At 45.9% G+C, this 24,813-nt stretch overlaps 1 protein-coding gene across 2 annotated transcripts in view; it reads left to right on the top strand.

Moving 5' to 3' along the window:
- The window catches only part of LOC147108695 (DEP domain-containing mTOR-interacting protein-like), an 89,165-nt gene that overhangs the window by 3,635 nt on the left and 60,717 nt on the right, over nucleotides 1-24,813 (top strand). For both annotated transcript variants that reach the window (XM_086005413.1, XM_086005414.1), the window contains exon 2: nucleotides 15,412-15,590. In XM_086005413.1, the coding sequence (XP_085861539.1) occupies nucleotides 15,412-15,590 (179 nt within the window). The remainder of the gene's footprint in view (nucleotides 1-15,411; nucleotides 15,591-24,813) is intronic.

Genomic DNA, 24,813 nt, shown 5'->3' with positions numbered 1-24,813 from the left:
CTGCCCTGGACTCGCAGAGGTAAGGAAATTCCCTGCCATTGTCTTTGTTCCCCGCTACAAACTCTGTTCCCTAGCCACTGACTTCATCCCTCTTCCTGGCAACTGTTTGAGGCTGAACCAGACCGTTCGCAAACATGGTGTTGTATTTGACCCCGAGATGAGCTTCTGACCACACATCCACTCCATTACAAGACCGCCTACTTCCAGCTCCGTAACATTCCCTGATTCTGCCCCTGCTTCAGCTCATCTGCTGCTGAAACACTCATCCATGCCTTTGTTACCTCTGGACTTGACTATTCCAATGCTCTCCTGGCCAGCCTCTCCTCTTCCACCCTCCATAAACTTGAGCTCATCCAAAACTCTACTGCGTGCATCCTAACTAGCATCCCTGTACTCGCTGACCTACATTGGCTCTCGGTCCAGCAATGCTTCAGTTTTCAAATTCTCATCCTTGTTTTCAAATTCCTCCATGGCCTCGCCCCTCCCTCCCTATCTCTGTAACCTCCTACAGCCCTACAACCTTCCAAGAACACTCCACTCCTCCAATTCTGGCCTCTTGTGCATCTCCAATTTTAATTGTTCCACCATTGGTGGCCGTGCCTTAAGCTGCCCATGCCCCAAGCTCTGGAATTCCCTCCCTAAACCTCTCTGCCTCTCTACTTCTCCTCCTTTAAGACATTCCTTAAAACCTACTTCTTTGACCAAGCTTTTGGTCATCTGTCCTAATATCTCCTTATGTGGCTCGGTGTCAAATTTTGTTTGATAATGCTCCTGTGAAACACCTTGGGACATTTTACTGTGTTAAAGGTGCTATATAAATGCAAGTTGTTGTTGATGCACTGTTTTGTAAAGATAGGAGCATTAAGCTAAGGTGCAATGTATTATTCTGCTGCCATGGTACAGCTGTGTGTAACCTAACTAGTCCCATTGAAGCATAGCTTAATTGCTGCAACTTGGCACATCCTGAGGTCACTTAGAGGCTAATTGTTCCACTAGCAGCGGGAACTGGCTGGCTGGCTTTTTTAAAAGATTGTTTTGCATCTAGAACAAAGTGTCTAAATGTACTGGACCCAAATATATGCATGGTAATTTTGCATGGTGCCGGGCGGAGCCTTGCTTGCTGTGAACACGAGTGGGAGATTTGGGCTATAACGTTGTAGCCCCTATTTTACATCTGATGCTTATCGCTAGAAGACATCACACTGATGACAAAACCTTGCAAACTTAACCCCATAATGTTTGGAAGAGCTCAACTTGTTTCTAACGGCATCCAGGTAGTGAACACTGCTAGCCAGGAGGAGAAGCAGGCACGCATCTGGCCGTTGGAAATGCCGGCGTTCAGCATGAACAGCGCATGCGGGGAACGCCGGCATTTCCAGACCTCGAGCGCGTGCGACTGCACAGGCAGCGCTTGCGCAGTGAACTTCGTAGATTTCATTCATGAAATCCGTGAGGGTAAGTCCTCAGAAGTTACACTTGAAAAAAGCAAGTGTAAAGTGGTTCATTGGCTGCGGAGGAAGAAACATTTTATCGTGGAGCTTCTGAAATGCAATATTTTTGTTTGGGAAAGGGAGGGAAGTTATTTTAAGAAATTTTAAGTAAGTTTTAAAGTAAAAATTTTTTTTAAAATTTTTTTTTTTATAAAAGGGTTTTCAGAACGGTAGGTAGAAGGAGCAATTGTGGCTGTGTGAATGGAATGTGAGAATGAGTTATGTATGTATGTCCACATATATTCCTTTACGTATATGTATGTATGTTTTATATTCCTTTACTAATGTGTATGAATGTATGTTTTTAATTATGATTTTCAAATAAGTTACTTTCTCCGAAAGTCATAACTAAATAATACATTCATACACATAAGTAAAGGAATATATACATAACACGCAAAGGAATATATACAGACATACATACTTTCAGAAGCTCCACGATAAGAAATATCTTCCTCCGCAGCCTCTGGAGCAACTGTACCCATGCTTTTTTCATGTGTAAGTTGTAAGGACTTGACCTCACTGAAAGCAGTAATGAAAGCGGCGAATTATACTGCGCACGCGCTGCCTGTGCAGTCGCACGCGTTCTGCCTCTGAACCCCTTCGTTCAGAGGACAGGAAATGCCGGTTTTCCCCAAAAGCACTGTGCATGCTGAAAACCAGCATTTCATCCGGCCAGATGCGTAAGTACCCCGACCGTACTCGCGCAGTTGGAAGGGAATTACTGGGCCAACATTTTACATGTCAATAAAATGAAAAATTTAACAATTGCACGACTTGCCCCCTCGCATCTGCGACTGAGGGTCCAAGGAGGTGCATTGCGCAAGAGGTCATCATCGTACGTATCCTCACACTGTTCCCTTTGGGGAACTGTATGAAGTGGTGGAAGGATTTATGGCCGTGATTAACGCTCATTCCGTGACCGTAACCATCTTTGAACCAGCCATTAGGGTGGTTAGTCCTATGGCGGGAGGGTTTTACGGGCTCCCACAACCCATCTGAGGGGGGGGGGGGGCCACCAACACCCACGGACGCAAGTATCCCGCTGGATGTCCACCCAGAATTTAAAGTTGAAACTCCGACTCCACTTGCCGGGACTGTCTGGAGTGGGGTTCAAAACCCTACTCCTTCTGGCCCAGCGGCGGGGATGCTTACTGCTACGCAAAAGGCGCACTCCGCACAAAAGGTGACACCCATACGTTTCCTGCGCCTTTTCCCTCCCCGTGACTGGAGCCCTATGCTGCCATTTCACGTTGCTAATCGGATTGGGCCTTTGTCATAGCGGTAGGATCCCCGCCGCTGGGCCAGATCAGGGTAGGGTTTCGAACCCCGCTCCAGACAGTCCCGGCAAGTGGAGTCGGAGCTCCGGCTCTAAATTCTGGGTTGACATCCAGTGGGGTATTTGCGTCCGTGGGTGTGGGTGGCCCCCCCCCTCCTTGTATAGCTTGTGGGAGCCCGTAAAACCCTCCCGCCATAGGACTAACCGCCCTAATGGCTGGTTCAAAGATGGTTACGGTCACGGAATGAGCGTTAATCACGGCCATAAATCCTTCCACCACTTCATACAGTTCCCCAAAGGGAACAGTGTGAAGACACGTATGACGACGACATTGCTAAATAAATAAATGGAATTTAAAAAATTCTTTTAGGGCTTTTAAAAGTCTTTAAATTGCTTTAATTCTCTTTAAAACTACTTCAGATTACTCAAAATAATGTAAACATTTTTAAAAGTTTATAGAAGTTACCAAAATCTTCAAAAAACTTCCAAAAACCTATTTAAACTGCTGCTTTGCATGTAAAAATCCTTAGCAGCTTGACAGAAACATTGGGGGCGTGTCCAGTGAAACTGAGACCTCAAGGGGCGTGTCTCACTTACACTGCACGCTCCTGGCTTCGCGCTGGCTGCACTCCTGGGCGGCGTGATGTTATACGCTGCCCGGGATTCTTCTTTTTCATTCACCAAGTCCAGGCGTCCCTGGAGCTGATTGTCAGTAGCGCAGGGTAAGTGTAAATACGGGGCTTGCACGCGCTGCAAGCCCCGTTCTGGAATTTCTGGGCCGTTCTGTAGTGCTGCTTGTTTGCTTGCCATTTATTGATACAGGAGGTTTTTATTTAAAAAAAAAGACATGTTGCGTAATTATACCAGAACAAGTGGATCCATAAAATTATATAAAGATTAGACTGTAGCAGCTCAAAGTAGATGTGAAATTTTGAATAATTGCTTTTTAATCCGTATTTACAAGAGAGTATCGTAAGAATAATGCAACACCTACGACCAACATTTGTGGGACCTTTGTACTGTTTGACAGGTGTAAACATTTTACAAATCGATTATAATTTGGAATACTTAAGGTGAGTAAGATACCAGACTAGGAGGGTGAGGAAAGGCTATTCAGCCCATAAGTCCACTCTACCCATCTGACTACTCCATGTAGAGTCTATATATAAATATTCCATCTTGGACTTCCCTTCTACATCATCTACTTATCCCCTCCTCTAGCAACTGTCATTTCTGGCACAATTCATTCCACAGGGTACCACATGCCTAGAAAAGGCTGAAACACGACCCTAAGATTTAGGTGATGCGCCATCAATTACTCAAAAGACTGAGGTTGAGCGAGTAACAATCAGGCTTTTATTAACTAAAGAATGAAGGTCTTGTCTCGAGTGGTCGACCCGTCCAGAATACTAAGGGACTGGGAGGTAGTCACTTATATACCTGGAATAGTGGGAGGAGTCAGCCGAGGCATGTCCAGACCTGTACCTAGTGGAATACACATACAGACACAGACAGGTATAACAGTGGTTTACCACGTTCACCCCTTGTTTAAAAATGAGTCCGGCGGGGTGAAGTGTATTTAAAAGCTCGTGTATTGGAGTCTCTCCGGAGGTCTTGTCTGCCGCTGTGATCTGCGTGGCGACGGCAGGGGTGGTGGAGCTTCTGGCGTCGCGTCCCGTGTAGGCTGGGGCCCTGGAGTGTAGTCCTCGTGGGTGACGGTCCAAGGCGAGCCGGCTGCTGGGGTTGGATATCGGGTCGTGGGGGGGGGGGGTGGTAGTGGGTTACAGCGGTCCCCGAGGGTGCGAGGTCTCGTATGGAGACTGTGTCCTCCTGCCCGTCCGGGTACGCAATGTAAGCGTACTGGGGGTTGGCGTGGAGGAGGTCGACCCTCTCGACCAGGGGGTCCGTTTTATTGGCCCTCACGTGTCTTCTCAGTAGTACCGGCCCTGGGGACGTCAGCCATGGCGGTAACGATGTCCCCGATGTGGACTTCCTTGGGAAGACAAACATTTTCTCGTGAGGGGTGGCATTGGTGGCAGTGCAGAGCAGTGACCGAATCGAGTGGAGCGCATCGGGGAGCACCTCCTGCCAGCGGGAGGTCGGAAGGCCCCTAGACTTTAAGGCTAGTAGGGCGGCCTTCCAAACTGTTGCATTCTCTCTTTCCACCTGTCCGTTCCCCCAGGGGTTGTAACTGGTGGTCCTGCTTGTGGCTATACCCCTAGTGAGCAGGTACTGGCAGAGTTCGTCGCTCATAAACGATGAGCCCCGGTCGCTATGGATATAGCTGGGGAAACCGAACAGGGTGAAGAGGCTGTTCAGAGATTTAATGACCGTGGCACTGGTCATGTCCGGGCAGGGGATAGCGAACGGGAACCGGGAGTACTCGTCAATGATGTTGAGGAAGTACACATTGCGGTTGGAGGAGGGGAGAGGCCCTTTGAAATCGACGCTCAGGCGTTCGAAAGGGCGAGTGGCTTTTATCAGGTGGGCTCTGTCTGGTCTATAAAAGTGCGGTTTGCACTCAGCGCAGACTTGGCAGTTCTTGGTCATGGTCCTGACCTCGATGGAGTAAGGCAGGTTGCAGGCCTTGATGAAGTGGAAGAACCTGGTGACCCCCGGGTGGCAGAGGTCATTGTGGAGGGCCCTCAGCCTATCGATCTGCGCGCTGGCGCAGGTGCCACGCGATAGGGCATCTGGGGGTTCATTGAGCTTCCCAGGCCGGTACAAGATCTCGTAATTGTAGGTGGAAAGTTCGATTCTCCACCTCAAGATCTTGTCATTTTTGATTTTGCCCCTCTGCTTGTTGTTGAACATAAAAGCAACTGAACGCTGGTCAGTGAGCAGGGTAAATCGTTTTCCGGCCAGGTAGTGCCTCCAATGACGCACAGCCTCCACGATAGCCTGGGCCTCCTTCTCGACCGCAGAGTGTCTGGTCTCCGGGCCCTGGAGGGTTCGTGAGAAGAATGCCACAGGTCTCCCTGCCTGATTAAGGGTGGCGGCCAGAGCGAAGTCGGACGCATCGCTTTCCACCTGGAAGGGGATGGATTCGTCCACTGTGTGCATGGTGGCTTTGGCAATGTCTTCCTTGATACGGTGGAAGGCTAAGCGGGCCTCTGCCGTCACGGGAAAAGAGGTGGACTTGATCAGCGGACGGGCTTTGTCTGCATAGTAGGGGACCCACTGAGCGTAGTAGGAAAAAAACCCTAGGCACCTCTTCAGAGCTTTGGGGCAGTGGGAGTTCCATAAGGGGACGCATCCGGTCCGGGTCGGGACCGATGACCCTGTGTTCCACAACACAGCCAAGGATGGCGAGGCGGTCTGTGCGGAATATGCTCTTCTCCTTGTTATATGTCAGGTTCAGGAGTTGGGCGGTGCGGAGGAATTTCTCGAGGTTTGCGTCATGGTCCTGCAAGTCATGGCCGCAGATGGTCACATTATCTAGGTAAGGGAAAGTGGCCTGCAGCTCATTTTGATCGACCATCCGGTCCATCTCCCTTTGGAAGACGGAGACCCCGTTGGTAACGCCGAAGGGAACCCTAAGGAAGTGATAGAGGCGGCCGTTTGCCTCAAAAGCAGTATACTGGCGGTCTTCAGGGCTGATGGGGAGCTGGTGGTACGCTGATTTCAGGTCAATGGTCGAAAAGACGCGGTACTGCGCGATCTGGTTGACCATGTCAGCTATGCGGGGGAGTGGGTAGGCGTCCAGCAGGGTGTAGCGGTTTATTGTTTGGCTGTAGTCGATGACCAGGCGTTGTTTCTCGCCGGTCTTAACGACCACAACCTGGGCTCGCCAGGGGCTGGAGCTGCCCTCAATAATCCCCTCCTTCAGGAGCCGTTCCACCTCGGTTTTGATGAAAACCCTGTCCCCGGCACTGTATCGCCTGCTCTTTGTGGCGATGGGCTTACAGTCGGGGGTGAGGTTAGCAAACAGTGGGGGGGGGGTGGGACTCTGAGTGTGGAGAGGTTGCATCTGGTGCGCGGCGGGCAATTTGGAGGCTGCTGGCTGCGGACTGTGAGTGGGGGGAGGGGGCCACCGTACGCCATCGTAACGCTTTTGAGGTGGCACTGGAAATCCAACCCCAGTAGAACGGCAGCGCAGAGGTCGGGCAGGACCAAGAGTTTAAAATTATTGAACACAGTCCCGTCTACTACTAGTGTCACCACGCAGTAGCCGCCAATGTCCGCTGACTGGGACTCGGAGGCCATAGAAATCCGCTGGTGCGCAGGCAGGACTGGGAGAGAGCAACGCCGCACCGTGTCGGGGTGGATGAAGCTCTCTGTGCTCCCGGAGTCAAAAAGGCAGTTTATTGCATGGCTGTTTACGTTAACGTCCATTTTGGACCGAGCTAGCTGGTGCGGTCTCGTTTGGTCCAGCGTCACAGAGGCCAGCGTAGGGGTCGGTGTGTCGCTGCGAGTATCAGATGGGGGGGGGGTTGGCGGTCTGCTGCGTCCCGGCTGGTGTCCAAGATGGCGGCGTCCATGATTCCCATGTGGCTGGAGTCGTCCAAGATAGCTGCTGCTGCGGTGGTTCGCACATGGCTGGGGAGGCCCAAGATGACGGCCCACACGCGGCGCTGTTGGGGGCCCAAGATGGCGGCTCGCACGGCCCACACGCGGCGCTGCTGGCATTCGGGGTGGCTTTGGCCTTGCAGACGCTGGCGTAGTGTCCCTTTTTCCCGCAGCCCGAGCAAGTCGCATTCTTCGCCAGGCAGCGCGCTCTGGGGTGTTTGGCCTGGCCACAGAAGTAGCATTTCTGGCCTTGGGATACTGCTGTCTGGCTTTGGGACACTGCTGCGGTAGTTGGGCCGTTGTTGGGCTGTGGCTGGGGTGGCACGGTGCTATGGGGCTGTCCTACTGTGTCCCAGGTTGTCGTTCCCCGTGGCGTCCACGGTACAGAGGAGTAGGCATCCATGCCCTGGAAGGCTGCGTCCAGCGTTAGTGCGATGTCGGAGGCTTTGTCGAGGGTGAGGTCACTCTGCTCCAGCAGTCGCTGTCGGGTGTAGTTGGACCTGTGGCCTGCTACGAAGGCATCCCGGATCAGTTCCTCCGTGTACTTAGTGGGCGTTACCGCCTTACACCCACAGGCCCGGCCAAGCACGGACAGTACTTGGAGGTATTCCTCAGTCGATTCCCCAGGTTGTTGCTTGCGACTCCCCAGAAGGTGCCTAGCGTATACTTCGTTCACAGGGCGCGTGTACTGGGTCTTGAGGAGCTGGAGGGCGGCTGTGTACGAGGTCGCGTCCCGGATGACTGAGTACACTCGGTGGTTCACCTTGGAGAACAGGACAGACAGTTTGTCCACATCCGTTTCGACCGCAGTGGAGGCAGTCAGGAATGTCTCGAAGCACGTGAGCCAGTGAGCAAACTTGGTGGTAGCGTCCGCTTCCCGACTGTCCAGGTCCAGGCATGCTGGTGTGAGGATCTTCTCCATTATAAAAAATTTAGTTAATAAAATTGATGCGCCATCAATTACTCAAAAGACTGAGGTTGAGCGAGTAACAATCAGGCTTTTATTAACTAAAGAATGAAGGTCTTGTCTCGAGTGGTCGACCCGTCCAGAATACTAAGGGACTGGGAGGTAGTCACTTATATACCTGGAATAGTGCGAGGAGTCAGCCGAGGCATGTCCAGACCTGTACCTAGTGGAATACACATACAGACACAGACAGGTATAACAGTGGTTTACCACATTAGGTCTGTTCGAATTTTATTCTATTTGTTCTTGGGATGTGGATGATGCCGGCAAGGCTGCATTTATTACTCATCCGCAGTTGCCTTGAGAAACATAGAAACATAGAAGATAGGAGCAGGAGTAGGCCATTCGGCCCCTTGAGCCTGCTCCGCCATTCAATGCGATCATGGCTGATCATCCAAATTCAGTACCCTGTCCCTGCTTTCTTCCCATATCCCTTGATCCCCTTAGCCTTAAGAAATATATCTAACTCCTTCTTGAATATATTTAATGAATTGGCCTCAACTGTCGTCTGTGGTAGAGAATTCCACAGGTTCACCACTCTCTGGGTGAAGAAATTCCTCCTCATCTCAGTCCTAAATGGCTTACCCCTTATCCTTAGACTATGACCCCTGGTTCTGGACTCCCCTGCCATCGGGAACAGCCTTCCTGCATCTAGTCTGTCTAGTCCTGTTAGAATTTTATATGTTTCAATGAGATCCCCTCTCATTCTTCTAAACTCTAGCGAATATAAGCCTAATCGACCCAATCTCTCCTCATACGTCATTCCTGCCATCCCAGGTATCAGTCTGATGAATCTTCGCTGCACTCCCTCCATGGCAAGAACATCCTTCCTCAGACAAGGCGACCAAAACTGCACACAATTCTCAAGGTGTGGTCTCACCAAGGCCCTGTACAACTGCAGCAAAACATCCTTGCTCCTGTACTCGAATCCTCTCGCTATGAAGGCCAGCATACCATTTGCCTTCTTAACCGCCTGCTGCACCTGCATGCTTACCTTCAGCGACTGGTGCACAAGGACACCCAGGTCTCGTTGCACTTCCCCTTTTCCCAATCTATTGCCGTTCAGATAATAATCTGCCTTCCTGTTTTTGCCACCAAAGTGGATAACCTCGCATTTATCCACATTATACTGCATCTGCCATGCATCTGCCCAATCACCCAACCTGTCCAAATCATCCTGGAGTTTCTCTGCATCCTCCTCACAGCACGCACGCCCACCCAGCTTTGTGTCATCTGCAAACTTGGAGATATTACATCTAGTTCCCTCGTCTAGATCATTAATATATATTGTGAATAACTGGGGTCCTAGCACCGATCCCTGTGGTACCCCACTAGTCCCTGCCTTCCACTCGGAAAAAGACCCGTTTATTCCAACTCTTTGCTTCCTGTTTGCCAACCAGTTTCTATCCAAGTCAGTACCTTACCCCCAATCCCATGTGCTTTAACTTTTACGTTACTTCCTCAAAAAATTCCAGTAGATTAGTCGAGCATGATTCACCTTTTGTAAGAAGGTGGTAATAAGTCTAGTTGAACTGCTGCAGTTAAACAAAAGCAATATGGACTATTATGGCAGATGCTGATATTAACCAACCACCTTCTTAGGCAGTCCCTCGGAACCGAGGATGACTTGCTTCCACATTAAAAATGAGTTCTCAGGTGACTGATGAGTCCAATGTGGGACCTACAGTCCTTGTCACAGGTGGGGCAGACGGTGGTTGAAGGGGTGGGTGGGTGGGGTGCTTGGGTTGATGTGCGCTGCTTGCGCTTGGCTTCCACTTGCTCCCAGCGAAGAGACTCGAGGTGTTCGGTGCCTTCCCGGATGCTTCTCCTCCACTTTGTGCAGTCTTGGGCCAGGGATTCCCAGGTGTGGGTGGGGATGTTGCACTTTTTCAAGGAGGCTTTGAGAGTGTCCTTGAAGTGTTTCCTCTGCCCACCTGGGGCTCTTGCCGTGTTGGAGCTTCGAGTAGAGCGCTTGTTTTGGGAGTCTCGTATCGGGCATGCGGACGATGTGACCCATCCATCGGAGCTGATCGAGCGTGGTCAAAGCTATTAACCAACCATTGTGTAGATGAAAGCATCAAGCTTTAATCTGCCTTTTATCTAGTGAAAGTAATAAAGATGTGGATGAGTTGACACATAGTTAAAATTTCCTAGACTTTGAAGTGAAAGGAATAGTGTTGCTATGGTAAAGTTCATTGAAAGCTCTGTTTATACATGGGAAGATACAATGATGAGAGCAGTGATAGCATAGAAATTTCAGCACTGAAGGAGATCATTTGGCTCATTTTATTTGTGCAAGTGCTGCCTTCACATTTGAGTCATTTACTTTAATTGCATTTTCCTACTTTTTTTCCCTCGTAACTTTTAATATTTTTCTTCTTTAAATGTTTATTTAGATCCCCTTAAATTTCCTGATTGATTTGGGTTCAGTAGCTACTTGTGTTAATGCATTCTGTACTCTAATCAACCTTTGTGTGGAGAAAAACATTATTCTTACCCCCTCTCCATGCTTCTAGTACTAATCCTCTATTTATTATTACTGATTCATTGAGCTGTGGAAATAATCTTTCACTAATTACCCTCTCAACCATTTTCAAAATTTTGAACACTTCTATGAGATTTCCGTTGACCTTCTCTGAATACAGCCCTAGTTTTTCAAACCTTTCATCATAACTATATCTTGCGTCTCTAGTATTTTTTAGAATAGAGTGTGCAGAACTAAACAGTACTTCAAACAGTGTGCTAATCAAAGTCTTGTATAAATTACTCATGCCTCCCTGCTTTTGTAATCCCCTATACATAAAACCTGAATCCCTTTTCCCTTTCTATGGCTCTCCACATCTGTAGTTCTGCTTTTAAAGATCTGTATATCTGTACCACTTGATCGCTCAATTGTTCCACTTTATTGAGAATTTTGCCATTTACAATATATTTCCATTCTGTTCTTTTTCCTAAGCTACTACTTTACACAACTCTCCGACACCACCTCCTACCTCCACCTAGACCATGACCATGACCCCACTACCGAACATCAAGCCACCGTTTCCAAGACTGTCACTGACCTCATCTCCTCTGGAGATCTTCCCCCCCCCCCCCCACGGCCTCCAACCTCATAGTTCCCCAACCCCGCACAGCCCGCTTCTACCTCCTTCCCAAGATCCACAAACAGGACTGCACTGGTAGATCCATCGATTCAGCCTGTTCTTGCCCCACGGAACTTAGCTCTTCCTAGCTCGACTCTATTTTTTCTCCCCTTGTCCAGTCTCTTCCCACCTACATCTGTGACTCTTCCAACGCCTTCCGCCACTTTAACAGTTTCCAGTTTCCCGGCTCCAACCGCCTCCTTTTCACTAGGGACGTACAATCCCTCTACACCTCCATCCCCCACCAGGATGGCCTGGGGGCACTCTGCTTCTTCCTTGAACAGAGGCCCAACCAGTCCCCATCCACCACCACCACCCTCCACCTGGCTGAACTTGTTCTCACATTGAACAACTTCTCCTTTGACTCCACTCATTTCCTCCAAATCAAAAGTGTTGCTATCGGTACCCACATGGGTCCTAGCTATGCCTGCCTTTTCGTGGGATATGTGGAACACTCTTTGTTCCAGTCCTACTCGGGTCCCCTCCCTCACCTCTTTTTCCGGTACATTGATGACTGTATCGGTGCCGTCTCCTGCTCTCGCCCTGAACTAAAACATTTTGTTCACTTTGCTTCCAATTTCCACCCTTCCCTCACCTTCACATGGTCCATCTCCAACTCTTCCCTTCCCTTCCTCGACTTCTCCGTCTCCATCACTGGGGATAGCTTATTGACGATCATTCACTACAAGCCCACTGACTCCCACAGCTACCTGGACTACACTTCCTCCCATCCTGCCTCCTGTAAGGACTCTATTCCATTCTCCCAGTTTCTCCATCTCCGCCGCATCTGCTCCGATGATGCCACCTTCCACACCAGTGCTTCCGACATGTCTTCCTTTTTCCTCAACCGAGGATTCCCCTCTACTGTGGTTGACACGACCCTCTACCGTGGTTGACACGGCCCTCGACCGTATCCGTTCTATCTCCCGCACTTCTGCCCTCACCTCTGCCCCTCCCTCCTGGAACCACGATAGGGTTCCCCTTGTCCTCACCTTTCACCCCACCAGCCTCCACATTCAACGGATTATCCTCCACCATTTCCGCCACCTCCAGTGTGATCCCACCATCAAACGCGTCTTCCCCTCACCTCCCGTTTCAGCATTCCGTAGGAAACGCTCCCTCTGCGACACCCTAGTCTACTCCTCTACCACCCCCAGCACCCCTTCCCCTTCGCCTGACACCTTCCCATGCAAGCGCAGGAGATACAGCACATGCCCTTATACATCCTCCCTTCCCACTGTCCAGGGCCCCAAACACCCCTTCCAGGTGAAACAGCGATTTACTTGTACTTCTTGCAATTTAGTATACTGTATTCACTGCTCACGATGTGGTCTCCTCTACATTGGGGAGACCAAACGCAGATTGGGTGACCGCTTTGCGAAACACCTCCGTTCAGTTCGTAAGTGGGACCCCGAGCTCCCGGTGGCCTGTCACTTTAATTCACTGCCCCATTCCCACTCAGACCTCACCGTCCTCGGCCTCTTGCATTGTTCCATGGAAGCTCAGCGTAAGCTCGAGGAACAACACCTCATCTTTCGATTAGGCACTCTACAGCCCTCTGGACTCAACATAGAGTTCAACAATTTCAGATCATAACCTCGGCCCCTATCACATATATATATATATATTTTTTTTATCCACACTTTTTGGCCCCTTTTTTTCTTCCCTCCCACATGGCAGCTGTCCTTCATTCTGCCTGTGCAATTCACACCTCATCTAGAGCCATCCTTTGTTCCTTAACCTGTCCCATTACCATCTCCTCTTGCCTTGAATATCTCTTAATGTCTCTTAATCTCTCCTGCTTTCTATCCTATCACTGACCTTCCCTTTTGTTCTTTCATCCCCGCCCCCTTCCCAGCCCCTAAACTCGCTTTCCATTTCCTGCTTTTTTCCAGTTCTGACGAAGGGTCATCAACCTGAAACATTAACTCTGTTTCTCTCTCCACGGATGCTGCCTGGCCTGCTGAGTTTTTCCAGCATTTTCTGTTGTTATTTCGGATTTCCAGCATCTGCAGTATTTTGCTATCGTACTACTTTACACACATCTATATTGAACTGCATTTGTTAGTGCTCCTGCTATTTAATTACTAACCTCCTTCAGTATTCTGGAATATAGACTATCCAGACCTAGTGACTTATCAACTTTAAATCCCATTGACCCTTTTAATGCTACTTTAACATTTTGATCTATTATTTGTTCCTCTGCATCCTCCTATGTTACCCCTGCCATCCTTCCTTCACCCTCTTTGTAAATGCAGAAGTAAAATACTAGTTAAATATTTCTGCCGTTCTTTTATTCTTTACTATCAGACTGCCTTCTTTGTCCTTCAGTGGTCTTATCTTTTCTTTGACTATTTCATGCCTGTGATGTGTTTCATATAGACAGCTATTCTTTTTTCATACTGTCTTCTTGATCTTTCCAATTTCCCTATTTGTTTCTTTCTCATCTTTTGATATTGCTCCTGTTTTTTTTTCTTTTTAGCCTTTGTTTTACTGTTGGCCACCTTCGTAAACTTTATAGTTGCCCTAATCATCATCATCATCCATGGAACTCTGGCCATTGCCGCAACTTCTTTATTCTTGGTTTGAATGTTTTTAGGCTGTACCATCTGATCTGCTGTTTCATCTGCCACCTTTTCTGTCCAATTAATCTAGACTATGTCCAAATACTGTAGAATGAAAAGGATGCAGGATATTTAAAATCCAGATTAAGTATATATTGCACAGGATATTGCCAGTCTACAATGGTTGTACCTCGGTTCCAGTTTCATTACTATTGTGTAAAACAACATTACAGTATGTTGTCTATGCTAGGATAAGCCTGTTTATACAAGTCTGTTCTGACCAGTTACATGAGCAGCCTTTACGGACTTTTCTGTCTACCCTTTCATACGTTGTTGACAATAAACACAGAAAATGCTGGAAATACACAGCGGGTGCATCTGTATAGAGAAAGGGAAGGTTAAAGTTTTGGGTCTACACCTTTCATTAGAACATTGTTTGATTAGTTAATTATCTGGTGTTCCACAATAAGTGCAGGTCTGGGCTAAAGAGATTACTTTTTTTCCAATGTATTTGAAACCTGTGCCATGTTCACTGATTGTTCTGTATAATAATTATGTGAAATAAACATCTGATGATGATAAATGCTTTGGCAGAGGCTTAATGCCATCAAACAGTTGCATGCTAGGCCATTTCATCACTTGTCTGTAAACTCATGCAAGCCCACTGGGTTTCCTTTCACTTCATTTTTGCCTGTCACTTCTTAATCCCCTCTCCCTCCAGCCTTGGCAGATAGATTGAGAAGCCTTTTGAGCCTTTTCAAAAGCTGCAAGGAGTTTGTCCTCTGCTCTGCCACTTCTCTCTTAATTGTCCACATCACTTTAAATTTCACCGACTCACAACTTTCTGCTCCCATCACTCGCTTGTTCTCTGGACATATCCAAATCTGCACCTGGAGCTATGGACAATTATGATAAGCCGACCACGGATATTGTGTGCAATCAGCACACTTCACTTTGGGTGAACTTTGCACCTTGAAACTGCACAGTATTGGAAAATCTATCCTATTAACTTTTCCAAGTCATTACCCCATCAGTGTTCACTGTTTAAATACAACTGTTCAAAAAATTGACAGAACGAAACAAAATCTTGAAGCTTTCCACCAATGATAGATTTACATTGGCTGTTTTAGAGTGGCAGGATTCTTTTGGTTATTTGTAAGCTGATTCTGAGATTTGACACATTTGAAAATACATTTTTCCCTCTGAATTTTTTTTTACAATTCAATCCAAGCAGCTTATTTTTTCTTCTTTTTTATGAAACTACAACAGTTATTCTAATTATTTATGATAACTTTGACCTGCTAAGCGCAGAAAGATCATGACTGGTTTGAGTTTGAATTAAAATGTTGATCAGAATTTGACTGACAGTTTGGAAAAGGAGCTGTTGCAATGTTAGTTGTTTAGCAAAGAAACATTTTTGTCGATGAAAATTGTAATATGGCTTTGTTTTATTTATCAGGCTTCGTCTGCATGATGGAAAATTAATCAAAGACCGTCGCTATAATCTGCGAACCTATCCAAACTGCTTTGTTGCTAAAGAGCTAACTGATTGGTTGATAGACCATAAAGAGGCACCTGACAGGGAGACAGCCATAAAACTAATGCAAAAGTTAATGGATCATAACATCATTCATCATGGTATGTTACTATCACAGTCCATTAACAGTTTTACACCATATGTCTTTAATGCCATAATGAAAACGGACTAAATCCTTTCTCAGCTGTATTATTAAGACCAATAAGTCTAATGGAGGGTGGGTGATTTGGGCTGAATGTCATTTGATAACTTGCCTCCTGCCTAGCATGCTTCCTAATCACTGGCACAGTGGAAGGAATAATGGAAAACTGTGACTCAAGTGGGCAAGGATTTCAATTGAAGAAATTTAAGTATAATGGTACAGCAGAATTAACAGTGAAATAAAAAGCTGAACATTGATCTTGTGGTGCTTTGTGTATGTTGCTTTCATATAAAATGCTAGGAGATATTAACATAGTAAAATAGTAACAGTCTTATCAGGAGAAGCCCTTCATGCATTTTTAATAATCCTGAATCCCATTTCTTGATGAGAACCTATTTAGTTCCTTCTTGAAACCTATTAAGGTTCCTTGGTTCACCACCCGTGCCAGTAATCTGTTCCACATAGTTACTATTCTTTTAGTAAAAAGGTTCCTCCTGTATTTCAACAACAGTAACAACAACTTGTATTTATATAGTGCCTTTAACATAGTAAAATGTCCCAAGGCGCTTCACAGGAGTATTATAAAACAAAATTTGACACCGAGCCTCATGAGATATTAGGGCAGATGACCAAAAGCTTGGTCAAAGAGGTAGGTTTTAAGGAGCCTCTTAAAGGAGGAAAGAGTGGTAGAGAAGCGGAGAGGTTTAGGGAGGGAATTCCAGAGCTTAGGACCTAGGCAGCTGAAGGCTCGGCCACCACTGGTTGAGCGATTTACAATAGGGATGCCCAAGAGACCAGAATTAGAAGAGCGCAGATATATTCGGGGGGTGGGGGGGGTGTGGTTGTGGGATTGGAGGAAATTGCAGAGATAGGTAAGGGCGAGGCCAAGGAGGGATTTGAAAACAAGGATGAGAATTTTAAAATCGATGTGCTACTTAACTGGGAGCCAATGTAGGTCAGCGAGCACAGGGATGATGGGTGAACAGGACTTGGTGAGAGTTGTCCTTAATTTGTAAATATGCCCCCTTGTACTTAAATTCTGCACATGGAAGAAAAGCTTACTTGGATCCAATTTGTCCAAAATGTTCATAATTTTAAATACTTCTATTATATCCCCTTTCAGTCTTTTTTTCAGGAAAGAAAAGACCCAGGATAGTTAATATTTCCTCTTGCATCATTCCCATAAGTTCTGGGATAAACTGTGTGATAAAAATAATAACTTCCGGGAAGTTATGTCATCACTTCCTGTGAACTGTGAACTATGAACTGTGTACATACCTCACTTCCTGTCATGTGTCACTTCCTGTTGGACTGGTATAAATACTGGTCTGTTCAGTATTGTAAGAGGCTTCTACCAGAGGCATGGTAAAGACCTCTCTTGTATATAGTGTGTTTATAAGTTACTTAAAGCTTACTTTAAAGTTACTTGATGGTAAGCCTCCTTTTTCTTACATCAATTTAAGTAACTTAGTATTTACACTCACGAATACTAGACCTTCGGACAAACTCGGAATTAAGGATCCAGGGAACCACCCATCATGGAGAAAATCCTTAGACCTATTCGTCTGGACTTGGACCCGAATGCACCAGCAGCTAGCAGGGTATGGAAGCATTGGTACCGTACTTTTGAGAATTTTCTGGATGAATGTGAAGCGGATGCTCCTGCTAGATTGAAGATACTTATCAATTATGTGACCCCAAAAGTGTTCGAATATGTTGATGAATGGGATAATTACGATGAGGTGATTCGGGCACTTAAGAAACTGTATGCCAAGACCCCAAATGAGGTCTATGCTAGACATCTACTGGCCACAGCCCGACAAGGGCCAGGGGAATCAATTGACGAATTCCTGCAAGAACTTCGCAGGCTCAGCGTAGATTGTAACTTTCAGGCAGCCTCAGCTGAGCTGTACCGCCAAGAAATGATTCGTGATGCTTTCATCTGCGGGATTGCCTCTCCATTTATACGCCAGCGTCTACTAGAAAGTAAAACACTTGAGCTACAAAAAGCTTTTGACCTAGCTTGTTCACTGGATTTGGCAAAGAGAAATGCAGACCTCTATCAGCTGCCCAGATCTCGATCTGCTGCTGTAGCTGCAACCAGACAATTCAAGCGGTCTCAGGTGAACCCTATCATGGGGGAATCTAATTCTGATAATTCTGATGAAGAGGAGGACGACCCCACTTTAGCAGCCTCTTGGCAATCTAGGAAGGAATGCTTCTTTTGTGGAGATGCTTTTCACCCTAGGAAAACCTGCCCTGCTCGCAATGCAATCTGCAGTTATTGCGGGAAAAAAGGACACTTTGCTAAAGTTTGCCTATCAAGGGCCTCTACGAGGGCCAATCCAGCTAAGGCCTACCGAACTGCCCCAATTAGGGCCTATCAAGATGCTCCAGCTAGGACCTATCAAGCTTCCTCTCGAGCTCTCTCCCGAAGAAGCACACCAAGAGTTTTAGCCACTCTCTGTGCAACGACACCAATTACAGCTGCTTGCCCACAGAACCTGTCTCATGCTGCCACAAAAATTTCAATTAAAGGGCATACCTTAGATGCCTTAATTGACTCAGGAAGTACTGATAGTTTCATTAAGGAACAGATTGTTGCGAAATTGAAACTACATGTCTTCCCATCGGACCAGGCAATTGCGATGGCCCAGTCATCACTTAATACCAGAATCTCCGGCTTTTGTGTTGTTGATATGACACTTCATGGTCGTATGTATCCCTCCACCCGACTTTCGGTGCTCAAGGACTTATGTAGTGATCTCCTCTTAGGACTGGACTTCCAAAAACAGCATAAGAAACTCACCATTGAGTTTGGTGGATCCAAACCCGGACTTACTATTTCTAATATACCGTCTAAATTACCATTTTGTGCATTATCAGCAGCTTCACTTGATGAACCCTCATTATTTGCCAGTATTCCGCCTCAATGCCAACCGATAATAACGAAATTGCGGCGCTTTAATCAGGAAGACCAATCTTTTATTGCGGCTGAAATCTCTCGACTTCTAGCAGAGGATATCATTGAACCATGTTCGTCGCCCTGGCGGGCTCAAGTCGTCATTGTCAAGAACCCTCTAAAACCTCACAAACAGCGACTATGCATCGATTATTCGCAAACCATCAATCAATATACCGACTTGGACGCCTACCCATTGCCATGCATTGATGATATGGTTAATAAACTGGCCGAATACAAAGTGTTCTCAACTTACGATTTAAAAAGTGCCTATCATCAGTTACCCTTGAAGGTCTCAGATAAGCAGTACACAGCCTTTGAGGCTAATGGACGGCTGTACCAATTTCGTCGCCTCCCATTCGGGGTTACTAATGGAGTGGCTGTCTTTCAACGGGCAATGGATGGCCTGGTTAAGCAGGAAAACCTAAGGGACACTTTTCCCTATCTTGATAACATTACCATTGCAGGTCACGATCAACAGGAACACGACTCCAACCTCCAAAAATTTCGGGATGCCCTCCATCGCCGTAATTTGACCCTGAATGAATCCAAATCTGTCGAGTCGCAACTGACCATCAACATCCTTGGCTACTGCGTAGGCAATGGTATCATTAAGCCAGACCCAGAAAGACTTCGCCCGCTCCAAGAGCTCCCGTCACCTAAGAATCCGGCTTCTTTACGTCGGGCTCTCGGTCTGTTTGCATACTACGCTAAATGGATTCCTCATTTTTCGGACAAAATCCAACCCTTGCTGCATGCTAGATCATTTCCACTGGGAACAGCGGCTGTTGCAGCCTTTAACCTTCTCAAAAAACAGTTGGAGAAAGCGGCTCTTCACTCCATTGATGAGAATCTCCCTTTCGTGGTTGAATGTGATGCCTCGGAGGTGGCGATCTCGGCTACTCTGAATCAGGAAGGTCGTCCTGTAGCATTTATGTCCAGGACCTTACAAGGTGCCGAGCTACATTATCCTCCGGTTGAGAAAGAAGCCACAGCCATCATAGAGGCAGTACGGAAGTGGAACCATTTTCTAGCTCGCCAGCACTTTACATTGATCACGGACCAATGATCAGTCGCCTTCATGCTCGATAATCGAAAACGAACCAAAATTAAGAATAATAAAATACAACTTTGGAGGATGGAACTGGCCTCTTTTGGTTATACCATTTTCTATCGGCCTGGCAAGGAGAATGTGGCCCCGGACACCCTCACACGGGCATTCTGCTCCACTATGTCATCCTCCACCCTCATGGATGTCCACAATGGTTTGTGCCATCCTGGCGTTACGCGCATGCTACATTTCGTACGATCACGGAATCTCCCTTTTTCCACTGGAGATGTAAAGAAAATATGCTCAGAATGCCGGCTTTGTGCGGAATTAAAACCTCAGTTCTTCCGCCCCTCAGATGGTATACTCATACATGCAACCCAACCGATGCAACGACTTAGCATCGATTTTAAGGGCCCAGTGCCCTCTTCAACTCGGAACACATATTTGCTCGCCATGATCGACGAATATTCACGTTTTCCATTTGCCTTCCCCTGCTCCAATATGCTGGCGTCCACAGTAATCTGCTGCCTTGAGCAGGTATTTTCTCTCTGTGGCATGCCGGCTTATATTCACTCAGATCGGGGTCCATCCTTTATGTCGAGGGAACTCAAGGACTACCTCTCAGAACGGGGAATTGCTACAAGCAAAACAACACCATACCATCCCATCGGAAATGGGCAGGTAGAGAGGTATAACGGTATCATCTGGAATTCCGTACGTCTCGCTTTAAGATCTCGGGGCCTACCAGACCAGCAATGGGAAACAGTGCTTCCGGATGCATTGCACTCTATACGGTCCCTGCTTTCTACAGCCACAAATACTACACCTCATGAGCGGTTCTTTGGATTCCAGCGTCGCTCATCTCATGGGACATCACTCCCGTCATGGCTAACTACTCCTGGACCTGTATTACTCCGAAGATACGTTCGGACGTCTAAAAATGACCCTCTTGTAGACGAGGTCGAACTAACCGATGCCAACCCCACCTATGCAAACATACGATATTCCGACGGCCGAGAATCTACCGTATCATTACGGGATCTGGCTCCCTGCCCACCAGGACCTAGTGGGACATCGGGTGATGGCATTTCACCAGGAAACTCTTGGGACCTATCGGGTACCCCTCTCCAGGATCCTGATCGGACACCAACTAGCTTGGTGCCGGTAGAACCCCGTGCTCAAGGTTGCGACCCTCCCAGTACCACGCATGAAAGTACTGGTCTGCCACAGACCAGCTCTGCACCTCCCTCTGAACAGAGGCAGTCTGACTTTGAACCTATTGGGGCTCGTACTCGAAGCCATGATCTCCCCGACCCTTCACAGGGCAATCCAGGCCACACGGACTCTGGCCAATGGCCAACCGCATGTAAGCGGACCAGCGACCCTCTACGACGGGAATCCAAACGGGTGCGACTCTTCCTTGTTCGGCGGCTGCGGACCAAAAGGTAGACCACAGCCTCCTAAACCTGCAGGAGGGAAGAATGTGATAAAAATAATAACTTCCGGGAAGTTATGTCATCACTTCCTGTGAACTGTGAACTATGAACTATGAACTGTGTACATACCTCACTTCCTGTCATGTGTCACTTCCTGTTGGACTGGTATAAATACTGGTCTGTTCAGTATTGTAAGAGGCTTCTACCAGAGGCATGGTAAAGACCTCTCTTGTGTATATAGTGTGTTTATAAGTTACTTAAAGCTTACTTTAAAGTTACTTGATGGTAAGCCTCCTTTTTCTTACATCAAACTGTGTAGCCCTTCTCTGTATCCTCTCAATGAACTGAATATTCTTTGTGAAATAGGGAGACGAAAACTGCTCTAACAAATAATGCCACAATTTATAATTTGTTCTTCAGTTCTCAAGAGTGAAAATACTACTTAATGGTTCATGGGGTTAATAATGGATGTGCATTTTCATCTGTATTTATTATTAATAATTTTAAAAATAGGATTAGAACTAGCTGCTAAATAATGGAGTGTTTTAATTTAGTTGCAATTATTGTATTTAAGTGCAATTTTGCTAACCCATTATATTAAAAAATATAAATTTATTTAAAACTTTTGAAATAAGTGCAATCAAGATGAAAATATCATGTCTCTCAAAAATGAAATTAAAGCAATGAATTATAATATCCTTTTGTTCTTCTATACTTTTTTTTCCTTTCTTGAAGATAGTGAGATGTATTTCCCTGATGCTGGTGGCCCATGTTACCTTGCCTGAGTCGTCATTCTTCACATGTGAGCCTAGGCAGTAATTTGTCAGCGTATTCAAACCTGATTTCCCAGCGCGGATCACTGGATAGTGATCAGGAGCAGAAACCCTTTTCTAGCCTGTGGATGCTGACAGCAATTCTAGGACCCCTCTTTCCCCACCCAACTCCCCAACTTCACAGCATATACCAGGTACTGACCACACTTTCTGGTCCGAATGGCTCCTTAACCATAACAACTAGTTCACTGACTCGCTGAGACATCAGAGGAGCCTCATCCTTTTCAATAGATTTGTTTAATCTGTAATCACTGGGGTAGTGTTTTGGAAAGGTTACCAACCTAAAAATTGCCCTCTGGGATACTAAGGTACAAAATAAAGGGTTAACACTTCCTCTAAAAAGCAGTGCAGAGAATTTCTTTCAATGATTATAGTGTCCCATTGTGTCATTTCAAGACTGCTTAAAGGAGCTGAATTGTCATATACTGGTAATGCTAAAGCTCTCATGAGTCAATGATTATTTCTGCTGATGTTAATTCAATTCCCTCACATGGTTGGTCTCGGTTGTTCTTTCAAACTCAATATTTAAACAAGATCAATGGACAAGGATAGCATGAAACCAAAATTCTTACTAACCAACTGATTTTTAAGAGGGGACCAGATGGTGAGATTTCCCTTTTGACATGCACCATATAATATAATGTAGATGCAGGACAGGTAGCTTATTGCAGTCCTTAATTCTTTGATTTAGTTGTATGTCTGATTGTGTGAATACACTTAGTTATTCTCCACTTCAAATAAATTTACTATCTGATAATTGCACCCAAGGATTAGAAGCCTGGTAGTGACTCTTGAAGATGTTTGTTATATACACTCATAAATTCTCTCTTTGTCAGCTCAGCTTTTTCATATGAAAATTTCCTGAGTTATACCTTTTCCATCTCATTCCCAGCTCAACTACATCTAAATCCTAGAACAGAGAAATGCCACAGCATAATCATATGGACAAGTGTTGGAAGCTTATCTGTTGCTATATATATTGGAGTTTCCGCTGTTTTTTTTCAGCACAATTTGTCCAAAATCAGCAAACGATCGCAGAATTGCAAGCGCAAATTACGTCCAGCGCAAATCAAGTTTCCATGATCTTTTGCACTGATTTTTAAAAAATCATGCTAGAAGCTGACCGTGCCTACAAAACTGGCCATGCCTTTGTGTCGAATTAATCACCATTGCGAGTTTACGCTAATTGCATCCGTTTGCGGGCCTTCGAGGAGGCTCTTAAAATTAAGCCTTTTTTTTAGGTGCAAGAACACCTTTTAAAAGCTTTTGAATATTTTTTTTAATATCCTAAGAAACTGACTACTGTACACCAATATAACTAGCAAATGGCTCTGTATAGTTTTTTAAAGTCATTTTCAGTTATTTAAAATCAGGTTACTCACAGGTGATGGACTAGACACTCTAATTAAAAAATGCTTATTTTTCGTGATAAACCCATTTTCAGCTGTATTGATAAAACTGTTACCACTCTTAAATATATCAAGGAATATTTTTTAATACAAAATTTAAAAAAAAAAAAATTACATTCTAAAATGCTGCCCGATTGCGCTGGTTCAGGACAGAGTTTACAGTCGACAATATGCAAATGAGTTTGAGTGGAAACTTGAGGGGAAAAAAAACTTCTCAAAATTGGCACAATTTGCACCTGGATCGCCGATTGTGCTCAAAGCGGAAATTCCAGGCCATTATGTTTAATTCTTGAAGTAAAAGTTTAAAAAGGATGTAAATTTACCAAAACGCTTGAAAGAAGCTTACTTAATAAAATAAAAAATCCTTTTGGGCTCCACTGATAGCTCAGCTGGTTAAGCCTGGGAGCAACCGAACTGTGCAGAGCAGGAAGGCCCTAGGTTCTATCCTTTCTATCCTGAGTTAGCTGACCTCGGGTGGGGTGGTGGTAGGAGCACTACAATTGACCTCATCACCCCTGGGAGGGACAAATTGGTTAATTTCCTGTTCAAATCTGGATACTGATTCATGTTTGAAATGTTTCTGTGTGGATCTCAGCTGAGGAGCAGATTGAACTTGGCTGTGATGCTCGCTGTGGTCAAATAGACTACTGCTGCATGCTATCTTGGTTCATAAGTAAATAATGGAAACCTGGGTAAAGTATGGGAGGGTGACTGGCACCCATTGAATTGTTCAGGGATAATATTCAATGTCTTCAGGAGAGGAGAAAATTTGTAAAGGGAAAGGAAGAAGGTAAAAAAAAACTTCCGTATAAAAAATAAATAAAGTAACCTACTACCAATTGTATGCAATCTTGAAGTGCTTACAGCACTGTATGGTGAACTGGATAGTTAATGGTTCATTGCATTGCACAAACCGTAGTACAATTCCACACTTGCTCATAACAAGGCAGTGTCTTTCATTTACAACTTATTTAATCTTTAACACCATGGAACCTGTATTGACATCTCGCTGACTCTTGCTAGTGTTTGCTAGTGCTCTGGGGGAGGGTTTAAACTAAAATGGCAGGGGGTTGGGAACCTGAGCAGGGAGACAGAGGAAAAGGAAACAAGGATAAAAGCAAAAGACAGGAAGGAGAAAAACAAAAGTGGCAGTCAGAGAAATCAACAGTTTAAATCAAACATGGCCACAGTAAATAATATTTCTAAAAGGTCTAAGAGCATTAAAAAAAAAGCCTGAAGGCTTTGTGTCTTAATGCAAGGAGCATTCGTAATAAGTTGGATGAATTAACTGCGCAAATAGGGGTAAACGAATATGATATGATTGGGATTACGGAAAAGTGGCTCCAGGGCCTCCAAAGGTGAGCACTTTGGTGACAGTGACCATAATATGGTGAGATTTAAGGTGGTCATGGAAAAGGACAGGGATGGGCCGGAAATAAAGGTTCTAAATTGGGGGAAGGCCGATTTTAATAGGATAAGGCAGGATCTGGC

The sequence above is a fragment of the Somniosus microcephalus genome, chromosome 13 (assembly GCF_052327205.1).
Source record: "Somniosus microcephalus isolate GS21.2 chromosome 13, FLI_Smic_1.0, whole genome shotgun sequence".
NCBI lineage: Eukaryota > Metazoa > Chordata > Chondrichthyes > Squaliformes > Somniosidae > Somniosus > Somniosus microcephalus.
Note: the sequence above shows the minus strand (reverse complement) of the source record. Positions and strands in the feature narration are given on the sequence as shown.